The sequence below is a fragment of the Rhinoderma darwinii genome, chromosome 5 (genome assembly GCF_050947455.1).
Source record: "Rhinoderma darwinii isolate aRhiDar2 chromosome 5, aRhiDar2.hap1, whole genome shotgun sequence".
NCBI classification, from domain to species: Eukaryota; Metazoa; Chordata; class Amphibia; order Anura; family Rhinodermatidae; genus Rhinoderma; species Rhinoderma darwinii.
Genome location: NC_134691.1, coordinates 284723095 through 284745501, shown reverse-complemented (window position 1 = coordinate 284745501; position 22407 = coordinate 284723095). Strand labels below are relative to the sequence as shown.

At 39.2% G+C, this 22407-nt stretch overlaps 1 protein-coding gene across 3 annotated transcripts in view; it reads right to left on the bottom strand.

The window, feature by feature from the left end:
* The window catches only part of TBC1D5 (TBC1 domain family member 5), a 475979-nt gene that overhangs the window by 124936 nt on the left and 328636 nt on the right, over nt 1–22407 (bottom strand). For all 3 annotated transcript variants that reach the window (XM_075827228.1, XM_075827227.1, XM_075827229.1), the window contains one exon: nt 9665–9807. In XM_075827228.1, coding sequence (XP_075683343.1) covers nt 9665–9807 — 143 coding nt within the window. The remainder of the gene's footprint in view (nt 1–9664; nt 9808–22407) is intronic.

Here is a 22407-nt window from a genome sequence, read left to right as displayed (position 1 = left end):
GCTATTCTTTGACCGGAGTCTTCTGCTTCCGGCGATACCAATGCCATGAATCAGCCGCAGCAGCTAATTGGTGCGGGGTCCGTGTGTCGAACCCGCACCAATCGTATACTGATGGCCTATCCTGTGAAAACGTGGAAAACCCCTTTAATTGTACAAGCCCCCCGTCTCACCTATTGGAAGGCTGCTCCACAAATCTCACACGCTTTCTGTAAATAGATGTTCCCTTTAAGTCTGCCTCTAATATCAAGTTATAAAAGTTAAGAAATCCTGTTGTATTTTGTGGCGCAGTTTACTATCGCTATCCTTATGATCAGCTTGGGATAGGCAATGACATGGATTAATTGCTGCCATCACAGTGCCAATACACCTGTGTCATATATGACTCTTTTCAGTAGAGGTTGTCAGGCATCATGCAGCAAATTACTAGCAACACCTCTTTCCCAGATCTTGAGATTTGACGTAAAGTTCATCTCCACCTTTTATCATTACATCGTTTTTTGATCCAACATTCTGTGATAATTAATTTCTTAATATATCCTTCCAACATTCAGAACTCTATTTTTCTGATACAGAGCTTCAAATCCCCTACATAGACATTTAAAATACAGTATAACATGCTGGCTACCTGCAACCGCCATTAGAGGCAGCTTAGTAGTTTACTTCCTGAGTTTAAAGGGAAGGTGCCATGAATTATTTTTTTTATCGTATTGCTTTTAATATGTTATTAACATAAATTGTATTTATTTGTGTTCTCATGTTCTACTTTTTACTTTGTACTTACTTTTACTTCTCTATGGGGCTGCAATTTTTTTTCATCTGTGTATGTGTCGATTAACGACACATACAGAGATGGAATACGACACATACATCCCCATAGAGAATGCAAACGGGAGCCGTTCCATTCTCTGAAGCGTACGCCGTCTTTGTGGGAACGGCGCATGCGCCGCTCCCACACAGACCAAAACGAAGCTCGTTTGCAGAACGAAATCCGGCACCATTTTCATGTGGACCGGAAGCCGCTGCCGGACAGTAAGATGACGACTTCCGGCCGCGGCTTCCGGCCATATGTTCAAGGAAGCGAAGACGCAAGGTATAGGAGCAGAGGCGGCAGCAGGAGCATGTAAGTTATGTTTGTGTATGTGATGTGTGTATTATGTTCGTGTATGTTTGTGTTATACTGTCTGCTGAGCACTGTATAGAATCCTCCTATACTGTGCAGTCACTGAGAAAATGGTGGCACACAGTGTAGGAGGTTTGAAGATTCAAACCCCTCCTTCTCCTGGCACTAGCCAGAATAAGGGAGGGGGGATTGTGTGAGGACACTAGAGAGAGTGTGTCTACCCCAAATTTGCAGCATAAAGCAATGAGGTTGCTTTACCACATTGACCATGCTGCAATTTTGGGAACTGCTCCCTCTAGTGGCCAGCACATGGAAATGTTATAAATTAGAATCTAATTTATAATATTTCCTGACTTGTGAAAAAATTAAAACAATGTATAATTACTTAAATAATAATTGTTTAACTAAAAAAAAATAAAAACATTTTCTAGCGACATTCCCTTGAATGTATTACAGTTTGCAGTAAGCTCCCTCTAGTGGTGGCTGTAGATAGCCTTGTGGCTTTAGATTCTGACCTGATCTGTCTTGAATACTCCTCTGCCTCATCCCCCTTCTGCCAGTTTGATTCTTTTCTGGGTACAGTTATACCGGTGCCTCAAGATTTTGTGCCTTGTAACCATTTTAAGTCTGATTAATTGCCTGTTCTTCATTACAATAATCCATGCCTCTGTTCTATGTATGATCACCTGCTGATGACCCGTGGAACTACTTTATCCTGTTGCTATGGGCAAGCTCTAGCTCTGGTGAGTGAACTTGTTCTCAGATTCTTAAAATTAAAGTAAGGGAACGAGTCTGGGTAAAACCACATATCAAGCAAATTCAATACGTCTTCCAATACAAAGGTATCTGGCAAAAGAAACGTCTACAGCAAGCTATACATTTTGTTGTTACAATAGGAATCAAGGACAGATGTATGCAACTGTATAGCATATATGTTCGGCATATTCGCCAGGTGTGCACATGGTGTGATTACAGCCTAACTTTTCTGCTGATATATAAAAAAAATGTAAAAGTTTGAAAGAAACTAAGAAATATTTGCATCGCCATATTGTGACCCCCGTAACTTTTTTATATTTCTGTGTACAGAGCTTTGTAAGGTGTCTTTTTGTACGTGAATGTAGTTTTTATTAATACCATTTTGGGGAATGTCGGGCAGTTCGACCACTTTTTATTTTAATTTTTTGGGGGGTTGAAGTGGCAAAAAAACAGATTTGGCCATTTTTACCTTTTTTTCCGCTACGACATTTACCGTATTGGATAAATATTTGGCTATTTTTATAGTTTGGCCATTTTCGGACGTGGGGATACCTAACATGATGTTTATTATTGTTTATTTTTATATGTGATAAAGAAAAAGGGGTGTGACTTGAGTATTTTTTTTATATATTTATTTTTTACAATTTTTTTAAACTCTTTTTAGCCCCCCTAGGGGGCTTGAACCTGCAATCATTAGATCACTTATGCCATAGACTGCAATATCACAGTTTATGGCCAAATCAGTGCATTGCTACTGAGACCTGCTCCAATAGAAATCTTCCTATAGCAGGGATGGGAGCGTTCACAAGGCTACCAGCTGCTAAAGAAATACACCGGTTCCACTGATTTCGCCGCGCGGGAGCCGATGACCGGCCCCTGAAGTGGAAGGGGCAGGGAAAACCCCTCAGATGCCGGTGGTCACATCTGACACCGGCATCTGAGGAGTTAAATGCTTGTGATCAGAAATATTTCTGATCACAAACCTTGCCGCTGGGTCCCTGCTGTGCAACATGTTACCCAAAAACTTTTATTGATATACCCCTTCCCGACGTAAATCGCCGGCCGAGCGACGGGAAATGGTTAAATCTGTCAGCGTCCAAACTTGTCTGTTTTAGTAAATAATTGTATTCCGCACAATATAACAATTCCGAAGCTTCTTTTTTTTTAGAACTCTGCATTGTGCCGTTCCTGTTATTCCTCCTAGAAATATTTAAATAAATTGACAACTGGGCGTTACCAGTTGGGGGTGTGTCCCTACACAGACTGACACTGTCCAATCAGTGCTGACAGTGTCAAGCTGTGTACACACCTATTGACTAGGGAATGGTAACACCCAGTAGTCAAGTTATTCATAAATTCAGGAGGAATAACAGAGGAATGGTATAATGCAGAGTCCTAAGCAGATTCTCCGGAATGGTTATATACGAGAGAACTTTAGTATTTACTAAAACAGACAAGTCAGGAGAGCTGCCAGGTCTTCTAACTCTGAAATCTATCACTCAGTTTACTTAACATTAGAATACTAAATGAAAATCTGGACTCACCACAATAGTATTTTATGAAGCCTACTTTCACTGCTACACGTCACATAGTAATGCTACACGAAAAACAAACACAACCTGACAGCGATAGAACCGTTTCATGGTAATTTAATTCCTGAGTGACAAAACACAATACCTGTACTTCATATGCGACACTTCTCTTTGAGTATTGCCTTTTTTTCCCTGTATTCTTTTTCACACTTCCAAAATCAGACATTTTACAAGGGCAATTACTAAACCCATCATTCAAAGCAGGTCTATGAAAAAAGCATTTTTTTTCTCCAATCGAAATGCAAGCAATCCATCTGCTGTGGCTGTCAAAGCAAAGCCTATTAATGATGCTTGTTTAGTATACCATATTGACTGCCTGCAACAATACTATCTGCGAGTGCACTGCAAACAAGCATTCCTCCCCTTAATTCTTATTCTTTTAAAGCTGAGCACAAACAAAAGTTTCTTGGTAACATGTTTTTTAATGTAACATCAAATATTATCATGCATGCAATACACGAATCCATGAATTACTGCTCATAGCATAACATAGGTAATAGCTGTGACAATACCTGCATTTATAATAGATATATATATATATATATATATATACACACACACAAACACTAGGGCTGGGTAATTATGACCTAAATCAAAATCACGATTAATTGAACATGCAACCTCGATTACGATTATTGAACGATTATTTAGGCCACACCCCTTTTTGCATGCTACGCCATTGAATTTATATTTATCCCCTGAGCCTGCTGTATACTACTGCATATAATACACCCCCTGACACTGCCCCCACACGGTATATTGCCCCATAGTGCTCCCCACAGCTTCCCCCACAGTGTAATGCCCCTATAACGACTACGCTATTGCTTCCGGTAAAACGATGGGTCTGGTGCACAGCAGAGACAAACGCCATCGGATCCGCCACCACTGAAATCAATGGTGATGGAAAAGGAAACCTCTGGTTTCCATCTGCGTCCGTTTGTGTCTGTTCATGACGGAAAGCTCCAACGGAACGTCAGAACAGGACCCCAACGCAGATGTGAATGAGGCCTAAGAAGTTTACCCGTCACAGGCAGTAACAAGAAAAGGGAAACAGATGCTCAGTGTCAGGACCTCATCAAACCGCCACCCATAACTTCCAAGACTATTGTGAGTGTGAAATGGAGGGCAAAAAGGTATTAGGGGTTAACTCCAGTCACACCTGAATTTTTAGGTTTTAATTCGAGGATTTAAACTGGTTGTGTCACCACAGACATTTATTACAAATCCAAAGGATATGCCATAAATGTCTGATAGATCCGAGTCCCACGTATGTGTCCCACACTTTTCTTCCGAATGGGGTTCCAGCGACCTTTTTTCCTGCCTGGAGGAGTTACTGAAACAGCGTAGCTCAGCGAGCTCGGCTGTTCCTGGATTCCTGTCCTATAGTGCACTCTTGCTCCACGTGGAAGTGACGGCCAGCAGCTGCCTCACCAAGTGGGATGGGATTCGGGGACTCCTAACCGAACCAGAGGTAGCACCTGCATCTATCAGACATTTATGGCATATCCACAGTATGTCTGTGGTGACAGCCCGCTTTACCACAGAAAATATTTTATATGTAGGAAAAACACTTATGAGTGTAGCCAAGCAGCTGAATTCTTAAAGAAAAATCATTGCACATTCACTCAATGTTATACATAGAATTATTCTGTAGAATGTTCTTACAAGCTGACCAGAACACTTTATAAATAGCTAAAGGGTTGTCAGCAGTGGAGGACTGAGGGTGGTCTGGGTCCTCAAGTAAAAAAGATAGCCTTAGGCTACATTCAGACGAGCGTGTCAGATTTACGTGCGTAAAAAAAACGCTGCGTTTTTCCTACATTTCATGTCCGTGTGCCATCAGTGTGCGTTATGTATTGGCATCAGTGCAATTTGCGTGTGACATGTGTCTTTCACGTCCGTGCAAGCACTTATTATTTTCTTTTATTTCTCTGAATTTCTGCGTAACCTGATGTGTGGAACACGAACAGCACACGGATGTCGTCCGTGTGATGTCCGGGGTTTTCACGCTCCCATAGACTTATATGGACGACTAGGTGCACAAAAACGCACCAATATAGGACACGTAGTGAGTTTCGCGCAACGGACACACGCTGCGTGAAAACTCACGCATGTCTGAATAGCCCCATTGAAATGAATGGGTCCACGTGCTGTTTTGTATTTCTCACACAGCACACGAGCCCTAAGTTCATGGTTTGAGCAGGTTGGTTGGGTTAACAATGTGCATTTAAAGAACACTTTTAAATTGCGTTTTCATTTTGTCGAATGCCCTGCACTTAAATTTTGTGAATGCTGTAACTGACCGGGGCTGTGGGCACTGCCCTAATACTGAATGGTCAGTCCACCCCTGGTTGTGACAACAGAAAAACATGGCAAGATTGGGAAACTGCAGTTAGGTCTATTTGTTTTCTTGCAGTGGTGCCAATAAAAATGCTTTAATTTCATAAAAGGTATGACCTCGACTAGAATAAAAAGCTCAGAATAGTAGAATTGTACCCTCTGCAACATCTGACATATGTCCTAAATGTCTGAAAAGGCAATTTAGCCACAAACAATATGTGATGTGCAGCATTACAAATCAGATTCATTAAAAGGTAGTGCCACTTCTAATCAAACAATTCTCCTGTAACATCACTTTTAATTTGATTTAAAGCTAATTGCTTAAACAAGTAAAGACATGAATGAAGTAAATAATGAAGTAAATAATAAGGAAAATCCTGCAAACCTTCTAGGTTAATTAAAAAGGATGCCTCATTCTCCCAGCAAAGGAGCCATTAACTTGCTTCCAACAAACCAAGCACAAACAAACAAATAAAAAAAAGGTTGTGTAAAAATATATATATTTATAGTATATACGCAGGTATGTGTTTCTATATATATATATATATATATATATATATATATATACACACACACATACATACATACATACATACATACATACATACATGTATGTATATAGTTAATTATTATTGATGTAAGCTGGCGTCTGATAATCTGTGTAAAATACTTCTGGCCAAATTAATAAAAAGATCCAGCACTTACATGATGCATTGTGCTCATATTTTCCCTTTGATTTTATATAATTGTTTCTATTTCTAACTTTATATTTGATCCTATGCATTGATTTCCTTCCACACATTCATCATCATATGCAGCAAAACTCAACATGTTTGATTTTGATAGTATTTTATTTATTTTTCGGAATTGTAACCCCTTGGAGCCTCAGGCATTTTTTGGTTTAACATTTTCCCCCTTGCCTTCCAAAAGTTCACCACTTAAAGTTCCATATAATGTACTGGGAAACAGAAAAAAAAAATTCTTTGTGGGGGTGGAATTGGAAAAAACGGATTCCTCCAATATTTTTGGGTTTCTTTGTTACAGCGTTCACCGAACATGTTAACTTTATTCTGCAGATCAATACGATTACGGCGATACCACATTTATATAGAGTACCACTTTTAGAAAAAAAACTGTTGTTCGAAAACAAATATTTTGTGTGGCCATATTCTAAGAGCTTTGGTGAGCGCTGGTCCTTCATCTGTCTGACACGCAGGATCCAGCTATTATTGATCACATCTAAGTTCATGAACTTAGATGTGATCGATAATAGCTGGATCCTGCGTGTTAGAGACACGCAGGATCAGTGTTCACCGAAGCTGTCAGTCCCGCAGAGCTGACGGATTCGGCTTTGGCCGCAAGATACAGGATACATAGAAGCTGTATCTAAAAAAGTAAATTATTTGCCTTCAAAAGTTTACATAACCTTTAAGTTTAAATGAATATCTCATACATGGCTTTATTTACTTTGAAGTGAAACACCACCACAACATGGACCTATTGGTCCTGGCAAGCTAGTGGCTGGCAAAAAAAAATAAAATCCTGGCATCCAAGTAAATACTAGTGACACCAGGAAGAATGAGATGAAAGCACTCACCGGACAATAACTCAGTTTTCCATACCCTGAATAGTCAAAGTGTGGCAAGATCAGATTTGTATTGATCACAAGCCCTAGACAAAGGCACTGGTGGCAAGAGGGAAATAAAACAACCGGTAACTTACTCGACAATCAGTCCTTTACCTGTCCTCTGTCGGGATAACTGGTATTTGACTAACATATACAAGTTACTCAACATCACTTCAGCTTTTATTTCCCTTTTAAATTTCCAAGCTGTCAATTTTGTTGCACCTGACCCAGTTTAGTCTGTAGTTGTATACAATCTATTTCACTTACTTCTAACTTGACAGTAGAAGGAAAACACAGAGCCTTATGTTGCCCAAACAAAATTATATATTAATGTTTATTTAAATATGCCCTGACGCATTTATGTTCTTGTCCAAAATATATGTATTAAAACCAGGGAGTCTTAGGTGATCCATCAAGATGCCATTATATTCACTTTACTGTTTTTATCAATGCCACAATTGTATATTCCCATCTATATGGAAGTGTACAGCAATTTATCAAAGAAACAATGCAGTAGCATCAATGGAGTTTCCACTTGTAATGAAAACTAAACCTTCAAGGAAGTATTTTTTTTTACCATTAAATACAATTATGGCCAACCAAGGGAAGGAGTAACAAGGCATACAAACTCCCACAATCAGACATTTATTGCAAATACTATGAATATTTCTGAAATGTATCTGGTGTGAAAACCTCTTTAATCCCTTGGTGACATGTGATTTAACATGGCCGCCATGGGGAAGTATGGAGCTGACACCTCACTGCAACAGCCGGGATCGGAGATAACTCAGATCCCGTCTATTTAACCACTTAGACACCATGGTCAATGCGACCGCGGAAGCTGAGCCGTTAGAAATAGGGGTGCGGTCCCCTCTGTCAACCAATCGTCCACCTGTGATGCAATTGTGGGGTGCTGATAGTTGTCATGACAGCTTGGGTTAGCTAATGAAGTCCCCCAGACCGCCATCTTTCTGCTGCTTAGAGGCCCTCACACCGCTCTATTGACGGAAACATGAAAAAGTTATGTCTCTCAGATCATGGTGACAACAAATAGATTTTTTTTCGTAACTTATAAATTTGGTATCGAAGTAATCGTATTGACCTGTAGAATAAAGTTAATATGTTGTTTTTACCGCAAGGTGAACACCGTAACAACGAAAGCCAAAAAGCAATGGAGGAATCACAGGTTTTTACCAATACCAACCCACAAAGATTTTTTTTCAGTTTTACAGTACATTATATGGAACTTTAAGTGGTGACATTAATAACTACAACACGTCTTCCAAAAAACAAGCCTTCATACGGCTATGTTGATGTAAAAATTAAAGTTATGGCTTTTGGAAGGTGGGGAGGAAAAAACAAATGAAAAACAGAAAAATGGCTGCGTAAGAAAGGGGGTTAAATTGAAACATGAGTTTTGCACTGAAGTTTCTTTTAAAGTTTCACTATAATTAATCATTTGGAAGTCTTTCATATAACCCTAATGAGTACCTATTAAGATGCTCTAACATCTATGTTCAGGCCCCGGCTTGATAACAAGGGACATAGGGGGACAATGAGAGATCTCCACGCTCTTGTGGAAATACATGGTCTTGTGGAGATCTTCCATTTTCACTCATTGTTAACCTGCAATGTTATTTCACTTTTGGTTCCATCTACCAGGAAGACAACAATGTTGGCTGGGACCTAACTCTTCATTAAGTTTTTTCATAGTGGTTTGGAAGGGTACACCAGGTTGGGGGACTGGCACAATATTTCCTGTCTCCCTGATGGAGTGTTTCTACAAATCCTCCAAATTTAGGATTTGGCCAAACATGTGGCTCAATCAAAAGAAAGGTATTTTGTAATATACTGATTTTTGTGCTATCAATTCCTGTAGGTCTAGTTAGACATTGGGGCTGAGGGCAGAAAACTGCTTGTATCCAGGAGGCTACTATCAAAATGAACAGTGTGCACATGTATTTTAAGGAAAAAAATCCATCATGAATTGCTAACCTCTCCAAAAATTGCCCAGAACTTTAAGCAATAAAGAACATGATCTGTAATGTAATGCCACCGTTGTTGTGCTGGTACTGCAACCTTCCACTATAATCCAGTGAAGATACTTGCATACAACAAAGAAATTCTGGACCCTTCCACTATCACGAAGTAACAAGATAAGAAGATATCTATTTTTACAGAGTTTAGCAGTCTCCTATAAATATGACATAAACAAACTTTGATACTTACATGCATCCCTGATATATAACAGCATGGCTACAAAAATATAATCCACCAAGACTAGAGTAATGCTGTCTGCGAAGAGAGCATCCCAAACCACAAGGAGGTCCTGGAGAGTAAATTCTCGACCAAAGAGGAGTCTCACCCATCGTCTGAAAAAGTTACAAAATATGTAAGAAATTACACAAAAATGATTTCTTTATCCCATGTGAAGGTGCTCAAGACATACAAATTACACAGCACAATCCTATTCATATTTGGATCGGTCAGTTGAATGTACTGCCCAATATGATCCTTTTCCACTTTTTTTTTAATTACAAATACATTTTTTTGATTAAAGCCCATAAATATATTATCTTTAGTAATCTTTAATTTGACATTGTAAAGCAGTAACATATACATATATACATATACAGTTGTGTACATATTAGGGATGCACGATGCATCGAAACTTTGATACTGTTTAGATACCGGGCATCCTCAAACGATTCGATACCGTTATTTCATGTATTTCCACACAGCTTAGCATTGTAACACATGAATATAGCGGGGCTGCAGTTATGTGATATAGCCATTGCCCCGCTCCCGAGTCCTGACAAGTGCGCGCGCGGTCAGCATGATGTGATGCGGCCGGCGCTGCACTAATGATTGCTGGCACTGAAAACAGAACACGGCGGGTGCACTGCAAAACACCCCCTTGTCCTGTCTTCAGTGCCTGAACCGCCGCTCATTAGTGCAGCGCCAGCCGCATCACCTCATGCTGACCGTGCGCGCGCACTTATTGTCAGGAGCGGGGCAATGGCTGTATTACACAGCCGCAGCCCCGCTCTAACGGCGGAGATGAGAGAAACCTCTCATCTCCGCCGCTATTCCCCTGAAGGCTTTCGATCAAAGCTGACCGTAGCATTCAGGGGAAAATGAGAAGTGGGGATGCCCCTTGGATTGCGTCACAGGAAATCTCTGTGAAGCGATTGAGGGACATACCATATATGGGCAGACAGACCCGGGTCCATTGAAGGACCCCAGGGCTGTCTGACCATATTTCCTGTTAGGGCATACTGAGGTATGTCCTAACAACTGCCTGTGTACTATCTGTACACAGGCTAATGTACTGGCATATAGATATATGCCAGTACATTAAAGTTTAAAAATAAAGTAAAAACAAAGTAATGTTAAATTAAAAAAAAATGCACATACACCATTTTCACAATAAACATTAAAATAAGTCTCAATACATAAAATATACATATTCAGTATTGGCGCGGCCGTAATAACCTGCACAACAATTTTTTTTTGCATAATTTTAGGATGTGTACGCTATCAAAAAATAAAATAAAAAAACTGCTTTCTTTCACTTATTGTGAGGTACAAGGTGTGATGAATTTAACCTCCATGTGCCTCACATTAATAGTAATTAACCCCATCATGTACCTTACATATTAACCCATTATGACTGAGAAACATGATGGGGTTAATTACTGTTAATGTGAGGCACATTCAAAATTCATCACACCTCGCGTTTCACATCAGAAAATGGAAGAACTTATATATATTTTTTTATTACTGTTGGTAAAGTATCGTTTTGGTATCGAAATCGCAATACTACACAAAGTATCGGTATCGAAGTCCAAATTCTGGTATCGTGACAACCCTAGTTCATATGATGATTACAAAGGGCTCATCTTCACCTTTGTGAAATTTTAATAGCTAGCCCATCATAAACATTCAGTGATGTATTTGAAAATTGAATGAATTTTTAACAATAATTCCCCATACGGGACATTTACCATACCGTCTGCTCATTTCGTGTAAATGATTGTTTAAAGAAAATGTCCAATCTCAATCCCATCCAATAAAACTACATCCATAATAAGATACTGCAACCATTTCCATTAGGTAAAGACACCACAAATTGACATATCACGAAACACAGTACTATTTGCAGGAAGGATTACTTCCCATAATTATTTTATAATAAATGCATTTCCAAATCGTATAAGAAATAAAAAACAAAAGAGACTTAGAAAGTTAGAAGATACACGAAAAGTAAGGATGTTAAAGCAAACAAGTTACCGAATGTATTCGATAAAATTATAGTATCATGGTAGTACATTATTGTTATAGGCAGCAAAACCTATTTAACCATGGTTTAAGTGTTTATGTTTAATTTTAATTGCCTATAACTTATAAAACATTCCATTTTCAAAGAAAATATATCCCATAGAAAAGTAAGACAAATTTTGAAAAAAAAAAAAAATTCAAATCTGAGATACAGGCAATGCTGCAAAACTCATCCAGGTTTTAAGGACAAACAGCTACAATATATTGCAAAAAAGACAAAAAAGTCAATCAACAACAACCTATAAAATGAGTAAGGAACAAAAGACCAGTCCTCGTGAGATTTGATGAAGCATTTCCATCTAGAAGTACAAAATTTCCCATCTAGTTAAAAATTTAGTTATTTTCCATCAATAAGTACGTTTTGACAGCTAGGGAAAGGGCAGCCAATACAGGTCCTACTGGGGCTCCCTCTTTTTTTTCTTTCTACTCCTGTAAGGATAAATCTCTATAGTTATGCATTAATATTTTCCGTGGCCTTTTATTATTGCAATACTTGGCAGGTTAGCCATTCCGTAATCTAAGAAAAAGAGGTGACAACCCCATTAAGGTTAATAAGTAACTTTAACTATAATACCTTGACTACTGAAGCCTACTAAAATGTCATATCAATATAATAGCTCCTATAGATATTACGGATAATGGAAATGGCCCAAATCTTGGAGAGAGTTATGTTCCTGTGTATACTAAAAGTGCAGGGGCAGAGACTCCATCACTGAAGCTTACTTACAGCTTTATAATGTTTATAGTCAAGGATTATTAAAACACTAAGGAAATCTCTGAGTTGGCAATTATCGTGTTACGTGCCTAAGTAAGCGGCACCACAAATAATTGACGGGAAGAAAATCACACTACATGGGTGAATTTCCACCTGCATGCACATGTGTTATATCAAATCATCGGAATGTGATATGGTAGTGATCCAAAATTAGAAAAACGAGTCAAATAAGCTTTAAATTATGTCTGAAACACCTGGCGGTTTGGTATGTGACATAAAAATTATTTTTTAAGTAGAAAGGAGGATGTAGATTGGATCATTGAAGTTGACAGGCGTTGTCCTTTCTCACACACATTTCTGACTGAAGAAGTTCTCCCCAACAGTGACAGGAAAACCTAGCGGATAATCTACTATTTTGCCTAATTCTTGAAAAATTTTAAATTATTAGCATATAATGTATGGCTAATTTTTGCTTTACTATTGAAGAATAGTTGGTATTGTAAATTAACAAACCATAATGATAAAATACTTACGATAGGATCCACAATATTTGCATTTTAAAGAGGCTCTGTCACCACATTATAAGTGTCCTATCTCCTACATAATCTGATTGGCGCTGTAATGTAGATAACAACAGTGGTTTTTATTTTGAAAAATGATAATTTCTGACCAAGTTATAAACCATTTTAGATTTAAGCTAATTAGTTTCTTAATAGACAACTGGGCGTGTTTTTACCTTTTACCAACTGGTCATTGTAAAGAGAAGTGTATGACGCTGACCAATCAGTGACCAATCAGTGACCAATCAGCGTCATACACTTCTCATTGTTCCAGCCCAGCTTCTTTCACTGCACGATCATGCTGGACTGGATCAATGAGAAGTGTATGACGCTGATTGGTCACTGATTGGTCAGCGTCATACACTTCTCTCCACAACGCCCAGTTGGTAAAAAGTAAAAACACGCCCAGTTGTCTATTAAGAAACTAATTAGCATAAATCTAAAATGGTTTATAACTTGGTAAAAAAATGATCGTTTTTCAAAATAAAAACCAATGTTCTTATCTACATTACAGCGCCGATCAGATTGTGTAGGAGGTAGGGCACTTATAATCTGGTGATAGAGCCGCTTTAAATTTAGGCTTATTTTCATAAGAGTTTGGCTAAATAAACCATAAATATTAATATGTACATTTTTTAGCATTTTTTTACATTAAGGAGATCCATGAAGTTAAATTAGACTTGCCACATGCATCTAACCCTGTAGTATAAAAGTATCGCCTGAGTGTGTGCCATACCCACCCCTACCAGGGTCGGACATATAGTCTTTGCAGCCTGTTCAGCTGTACAGGGGTTTGGAGGGGATGGGGCCCACTCCGGCCACATTGGATTTTAAACCAAGTATCCTGTTTCTCTAGTACAATCCCCCTGCTCACACTCTCCATGGGTCTCTCATATATTACACAGACAGTGCATCACTTCAGTCAGCCAATCACAAAGCCTATATGATTGTCTAAGCTGCTCTGTGATTGGCTAATAGCTGATGATGACCAGTATCTTTGTATCTGAGCAGTCTTACGTCACAGATGGAGTAGCAAGAGGAAGGAGTCTTTCAGCCTTTAGAACAGAGAGTTAACCCATTCACTTCACTACCTTAGTTCTCCAGAAATATAATCATTACCAAACAATGTCTTAGACTACCAGAAATGTTATTATTGACCTCTTTAGTGCCATAGACCACCAGGGATATTAACCATCGCTGCAGGACATTTTCCGGAACGATAAAAGCAAAGATTATATATATTTTTTTACGGTCGTTATTTTAGATATGATAAGGTGTAATTAGCAGATATGTTGGCAAAAGGGGAACATAATGTTTTTGCATAGGGGTCTTCAGCTATCTTTGTACTCCCCTGTGCCAGACCATGCTTTCTCAGCTCCTCTGAGTGCCAGACCATTCCTTCCCAGCTTGTGTGTGCCAAATCAATCCTTTCCAATTTCTCTGGGTGCCAGACCACTCCTTCCCAACTGGTGTGCTAAACCACTCCTTCTCAACTCCTGTGTGCAGTCTTTTCCAATGACTGTGTGCTACACCACTCCATCCGCACTCCACGGAGTGGACAATTTCTTCCAAAGTCCTCTGTGTACCACACCACTCCTCCCCAGCTCATCTGTGTGCCAGATCACATATACCCAGCTCTTCGGTGTGCCAGACCACTTCTTCCCTGCTCCTCTGTATGCGAGACGACTCCTTCCCATTAATTTGTACCTCATTTAAAGTGCGGAGAAATACAAACCTTAAGGTTTCTGTGCAGTTTCGAATTTCCTTTTTAACAAAGGTGTGGACATGTTCCCACTAAGGTGTTCGTTGGACTGATGGAAGCTTTGGAGGTGGACACCAGGCAATGTGTTGGAGCTAGAATTGACCACAAATAGCATTTGAGTAAAGAATAAAGAGCAGTACAGAGAAAACCTTGGTATGAAGTGTACTCCGCAGCCACTTTTCATTCCAGCAACAAAGGACATTTGAAGATCTACTATCTGGTGAGACTAAATATTACTGACTTATGAGAAAGAGTTCTGGGACAACATTTTATTATCTGTTTATACTGACCAGGAATCCTGTGGTAGTCTCCATATTGTACATTTGGGCTATGTTTAGGGCCTGTTCACATCAGCGTTGTCTTTCCGTTGAGGTGTTCCGTCTGAGGTTTCCGTCAGGGGAACCCCTCAACGGGAAAGCAAACGGAAACCTTAGCTTCCGTTTTTCATCACCATTGATCTCAATGGTGACGGAAACTTAGCGAATGGTTTCCGTTTGTCACTGTTGTGACAGCCAGGGTTCCGCTGTTTTTGACGGAATCAATAGCGCAGTCGACGGATCGTTGCCCTGTTTACACAGGGCAATGATCGGGAATCAACGTTCATATGAACGCTTGTTGCCCGATAATTGTCCCGTGTAAAAGTGTTTAGGACCATTGTTAGGGCAAAATCTTTAAACTTTAAAAACTCAGAGGTTCTACAGCACAGAGATTTAATTTTTATACAATGTTCATTTTGCAATATTGATTTAAAAAATCTGCTGACAAGTAATGAATTGTGAGATAGAACATGTACTTTAAGAACATACTGACTTGCAAGAAGGAAAATAAATACTGGCTAAAACCCCGGGGAAGCATTTCTTAATAGACTTATCCAAGATATACCTAAACACACAAGGGACTCTATTTATTTATATTTTTGGTGGCTAGAATCACCGTAGCGGGTGTGTTGAAGTCCCCCACGATAAACCTAGATCTAGTGAATATTAAATTATCTTGGATCATGGTTAATTAAGATTTTTCTAGCAAATTATACCTCTTTGGGTCCCCATGGGTCCAACATTCTAGCACTATGTAATTACTTTATATTGATGCTCCTGCTTAGCTTTCTTTTTTTAAACCGAGATTGAGGATTTAAGGTATTCCCCTTGCTTGAAGGTTCTCTCACGATCTTTATGGAGGTGTCTGGCAAATAAATCGAGAGGTCCCCCTTTTATTTTTCCCTCTTCTACCCCATTTTTCCCACATATTTATGTTTGTTCGTGTTCAGTATGTGTTCCCTTCAGGAGATTTGATGCACCTTATGTTGCCCCATTAGGGTTTTTTTTTTGTGTTGAGAAACCCCTTTAAAGACTCTGTTATTTGCATATTTTCTCTGTTTAGATTATGATTAATTGTGATACTACTTATGTTCACCGTGTATCTCTTATTTTATTACCTGTGATGCTCTTGCAGTTTCATCTGTTTCGTATATAACTACATGTTTTATATCTGAAATAAGGATCTATGTTGTTCCCTCTACTACCATTGTGTTTTCCTATTCCTTGTTAAACTAAAACAAAGAAAATGTAAACCTAAAAATAATGGACAGAACAATCTGTGTAAGGCCGCTTTCACACTGTGTTTTAGCTACTCGTTTGACAAATGCGTTAGAAAAGCTCCTGGTGAACATGTCAAACACAGCCTTGTGCTCCCGTTATACCAACAGAGACGAGAAGTGTGTTCTTTTGGCCTCCTTCAAGAACTATACATATACTATACATAGTAGACTATACTATTCTATCCAAAGGAATCTAGTAAAAAACGTATAAGCAAAAATGTATACATTTTTGAACTTTGTAACCTATAGGTGACAAATGGCACCGTATGGCATCGGTCACAACCATCTCTAACGATTAAGTCATGTACTTTCAGGATGTATCTGTTAAATGGACACCATTATAGCAGTGGCATCCGCCACCTATAGACTATAACATTATCCATTTAACAAATATATCAAAAGTTCATGATATATCCATTAAATAAATACCAATAAAGTCTCTGTTGATGGATGCCTAACAGTAGCATCCATCAACATAGACTCTAATGATATCCATTTAATGTATACGTCAGGTGCTTTTCCCGACGTATACGTCAAATTAAACTATAAAACGCAGCGTGAAAGGGGCTTAATTATCATTTGTAATCTAGGAAAATCTGACTTAAGGTGGATGAATACTGTTGCAAGGTATTGTAATAATATTTCATAATAGTAACAGCGCTAGCAAAGTAGAGCCTTAATCCTAGTGTGGAGGATCATGGGATAGAGCAGTGTACAAGGGGCAAGTAAATAGTTTGATCTACCAGCTTTTATTAGCATTGAGACCTTCATTAGACCTGAAGGTGGATCAACAGTTTTTCAAATTTCTTCCAGTCTGGTGGAATTAAGGTAGTATAGAGAAATATGTTCTAATGTCAAGGCAAAAAATACTCTTTCTTTATGCTTTCAATTGGCCCTAGACACCCCTCCCTAGCTTTTGCAGAGTACATCTGTCACTTATGTACATGCCAACCCTTCAAACCCAAGTGAGCTCTTGAAGAGTTTGCCTGGATACACCCACTTTCTAATGAAGTTACATGCTCCCCAAAGATCCTGTCTAACCCAATCTGATCAAGAAGACGGAACGTCTAATGGTACAGCCTACAGGTGCTTATTTCCCCCAGAAAGAGTGTCACGAGACAAGAGGCAAGTCCGAAATGACTGCCAAGCTTTTCAGCTGCTACACCAAAGGCTAATGCTAAAGCACCAACAAATCATAAAGTGTCCCCAATTTTCTTTGCACAAAATGCTAACATACATTCCCTCTCTGAATCTTCCCTTTAGAGGACAGAAATGTCAAATTAAGAGAGAAACAGGCAGACTCTTTCTCAAGTATAAAAAAAAACCGGAGTCAAAGATTTAGAAACCATGATAGAAAAGTTGCAAATGTTTCCATTTCAGGAATTGTTTCTGCTCGTAAAGAGGGTGGTTTGGCTAATATATTAGTAAGTTGCTGAAAGTTAGGTTTTTTTAAATTAAATTTTTAGCAATGTCTTTATGCGGTCTATAGCAAATAAAGCTCAATATTTTTTCAAGTTAAAGAGACTCTGTCACCACATTATAAGTGCCCTGTCTCCTATATAAGGAGATCGGCGCTGTAATGTAGGTGACAGCAATGCTTTTTATTTAAAAAAACGATCTTTTTTCACAACGTTAGGAGCGATTTTGGTTTATGCTAATGAGCTTTCTTAATGCCCAATTGGGCGTACTTTTACTTTCGACCAAGTGGGCGTTGTACAGAGGAGTGCATGACGCTGACATATCGGCATCATGCACTCCTCTCCATTCATTTACACTGCACTAGCGATATAGATATATCGCTATGTGCAGCCTAATACACAAACCCTAACATTACTACAGTGTCCTTATAATGAATACACATGAAATCCAGCCTGGACGTCATGTGTACTCAGAATCCTGACACTTCTGACTCTTTTTTTGTGAGATTCCGGCAAGTGAAACCAAATCTCGTTTAGCTCCGTGATCTTGCGAGATTTGGTTTCACTTGCCGGAATCTCACAAAAAAGATTCAGAAGTGTCAGGATTCTGAGTACACATGACGTCCAGGCTGGATTTCATGTGTATTCATTATCAGGACACTGTAGTAATGTTAAGGCTTGTGTATGTAGCTGCACATAGTGATATAACTATATCGCTAGTGCAGTGTAAATGAATGGAGAGGAGTTCATGATGCCGATTGGTCAGCGTCATGCACTCCCCTGTACAACGCCCACTTGGTCTAAAGTAAAAGTACGCCCACTTGGGCATTAAGAAAGCTCATTAGCATAAACCAAAATCGCTCCTAACGTTGTGAAAAAAGATCGTTTTTTTAAATAAAAAGCATTACTGTCACCTACATTACAGCGCCCATCTCCTTATGTAGGAGACAGGGCACTTATAATGTGGTGACAGAGCCTCTTTAATGGCCCTTCAAACTCTTGAGAGATAAGAAAAGGGTTAACATAAGGGAGTACTAGGTAGAGAGAATTAAATAGCAATGTACTAAAAATCTAATTCTATTCTCTAAACAATGTTATTTTAGGGTCTTCCGTTATATTATAGTTTATAGAGTTGGTACGAATGCAATACAGATGGATTTGATCTATTGTAATTAAGTCCCTTTTTTCCTGACAAGGGTATTTCTGCCAGAACAGCTAAGAAAATCTTTGTAATCTCATTGACATTTAAAAATATTAGGTATCCCTGCAATGATAGAAAGGGACAAGAGAAACCCATTCTTTTAGAGACAGCTGGCTGTTGTTTAATTATTACTCTGTCCTATTAATCTTGTTCTGCATCTGTTACACCTGCACCATGAAATGTTCATAGTGCTGAGTTTTATCACTAGCGATAATATAATAATTCATATTTTACCAGTCTTGCTTGGCCATTATGCTTCCCCTACCAAGCAACAAAGAATAACATAAATAATCTCCTAATGGCAAAAGCCATAATAAATAATCTCCTAATGACAAAACTGCAATAAGCAAATGTTCTCTCACCTGACCTGTTAAATTAGTTCGGAGTGCAAAGTATGAGAGACAATAGCGGGTTCGTTGTTGTTTATCTAACTGCAGCATCTGATCATCTTCATTTCCGATAAATACAGGTTGCATCAGCTTAAATACCCAGACTAACAATGCCTGCGAGGTCTCACTTTCCGGTCTACAAAGTAGATCAACATGTGAAAACAAGCAGCTCTAGGTATACCCAAGTGGCATACATATATCAGATTGGAGTAATAAATAAATAAAAAAAATGTTGCGAATCTGTACATAGCCTTTAAAGGGGTATTTCTTATGGCATATCCACAAGATATGCCATAAATGTCTGATACATGTGGGTCCCAGCTCTGGAAGGGAATGGGAGTTAAGGAAACAGTGTAGCACATATAGCTAAACTGTTTCTGTAATCCTGGCGAATGCTCCACTTCAACTCCGCCCGCATTCCACCACCACCTCAACAGGCTTGGACAGGGTAGTGGAACCCCTTTCCTCGAGATAGATGGGGGTTTCAGCTCTGGGACCCGCACCTATCAGACAATTATGGATTATCCTGTGGATAAGTCAGATGTCTTTAAAATGTTTGTATAGGTCTGTATTGTATAGTCTGTTTGCATGGTGGTGCACTCTCTGTAGCTTTCCCCATGTTCCCTACTGGGTGTCCTCCTCTCTAAACACTTTGCCTTATTTACATATAAATGGCCACCTAAAAGGTATTGTGTATAAGCATTAGCCTAAAGGTACATCCAGCCCTGTATACTGGGGTGGGTGTTGTATTGGTTAATAACCTGTTACATTTGCCCAGATTCAAAGGTCAGGAAAAGCTGTTGGCTTCAATTGCTGCCATTTTCTGTTGCCACTGTTAGAAAGAGGCAAGAGGGAAGAAATAATTTACTAAACCGAAGAACTGAGGTATATATACAAAAATAGCTGAATATACTTTTTTTCAACTTGGCACGAGAGGTCAACTCAAAAAGATGCGTCTATAAATGTGTTGTTTTTTTTTATAGTAGTTGGAAATGCTCTTTAAGGCCTATTTTTAATATGAGCGATCACTTGCCCAATAAAAAAATTACAACAATAATTGGCCAATGAATGTAAATGAAGTAAAAAATAGATATAAATGTGTATAATTTAGAAAATAAATGGCTCAAAAACAGAACATATTATGACTACTAATATAGAATTTTACAAAAGCAGCTCCAATGTCAGATTATTCATTATTACCCAGTATCCAGCATTTACATGGTATCAACCGGCAGGACTGGAGACATGACTGAGACACCTTGTTATGGGATGATGTTTTTTCCTTTATCTGTGTTCGTACCAAGAAGCCTTAAAGGAACAGTGTCACCAAATTTATTTTTTTTACATCAGTTTTATGTTAGGGTTTTATTAAAAACGTTTATATTTATTTGTGTGTTTGTGTGTTACTTTTTTCTATTTTTACACTTTTTCTTCCCTATGGGGGCTGCCATTTTTTTTTTCCATTTCTGTATGTGTCAATTAACGACACATACAGACATGGAATACGTCAGCTCCAGTCCCATAGGGACTGCGAACGGGGCCCGTTCCATCCACTTTGGTGTACGCCGTGTGTGTGGGAACGGCGCATGCGCCGCTCCCACACAGTCCGATTTAAAATGCGCGCCGTCCGGTGCCATTTTCCTGTGGACCGGAAGTCGCGGCCGGGCAGTAAGATTACTACTTCCGGTCGCGGCTTCCGGACTTGTGCACATGAAGCAGCGGCAGCAGACGGAGCGGACGGACCGGAGGGAGCGGTGGCGACTGGAGCAGGTAAGGGATTTCTATGTATGTTTGTGTTTCAGTGTGTTTTACTAGTGTATGTAAACCTTCTACACTGTGTGTTAGCTCAAAAAATGGCGACACACAGAGTAGGAGGTTAGACCGTTCAAACCCCTCGTTTCTCCCGGCACTAGCCAGGATAAAGGAGGGGGGGATTCTGAGAGCTCACTAGAGCGAGGGATTTTTCCCCAATTTTGCAGCATAAAGCAATGTGGTTACTTTACCACATGCAATGCTGCAATTTTGGGAATTGCTCCATCAAGTGACCAGTGCTGGGAAATATTATAAATTTAATACAATTTATAATATTTCCTGACTCGTGGAAAAAATAAAAAAAATTAGAACAATGTTTAATCACCTACACACTAATTGTTTAACTAAAAAAAAACAAAACATGTTTTGCTGCCAACACATTCCCTTTAAGGGGGTCATCTGCTTTGGACAATCTCTTGTTACAAGTAACAATGGGACGCCAAAGAAAAACTTGGAGAGGTGTCAACTCTGCAATGATCACCATCAACGGTGAATGTGTTCAAAGGTTAGATTATTGCTATCATGGTCATTGCTCTATTGGTGCCCTGAATTCCACTATATACTGGCGACCCTCATCTCCTCAAAATCACCTCAAAGGCTCCTTTAAAAATGGAGTTGTGGTCCCTGCACAGCGACGTGCTCTGCCACCCGTCAGTGCACGAAACTGCAGCCGCCTCTATTCATTTAAAATCAGGCCATGATGCAGTTCCCTGCATAGCCGGTTGGCTGAGGCACGGCTGTTCAGGGAACAACAGTGAAGGGACTGCAGTGCTGATTTTTGCTCAATCATTCACAGGATCGGTGGGACCCCCACCAATCCTAGTGCTATTCCATCACTTTATAGGATGGGAACACCCCTTTAAGTCTGCTTATGGACATAGACAAATTTATTATAAGCCAAAAAAAAAGATGTTAGCGTAGACCGCTCAACTTCATAGCAATTGTGAAGACAATGTATTTCCTCTAGAGTTTGGCGATTCTCTGTATTGTAAAATGGGAAATAGGAGAACCAAGAGATTTATGTATCGTGCAGCTAGCTTTCATATACAATACAGCAGGGATGAAAAATGCGGCAATTAAAAGGTGCAGTAATAAATGCAAGACAAGGGCCTAGATTGCTGGAATGGTGACCGAAGTGTGGGATTTCCAATGTGGTCACCCCACATAAAACATATTT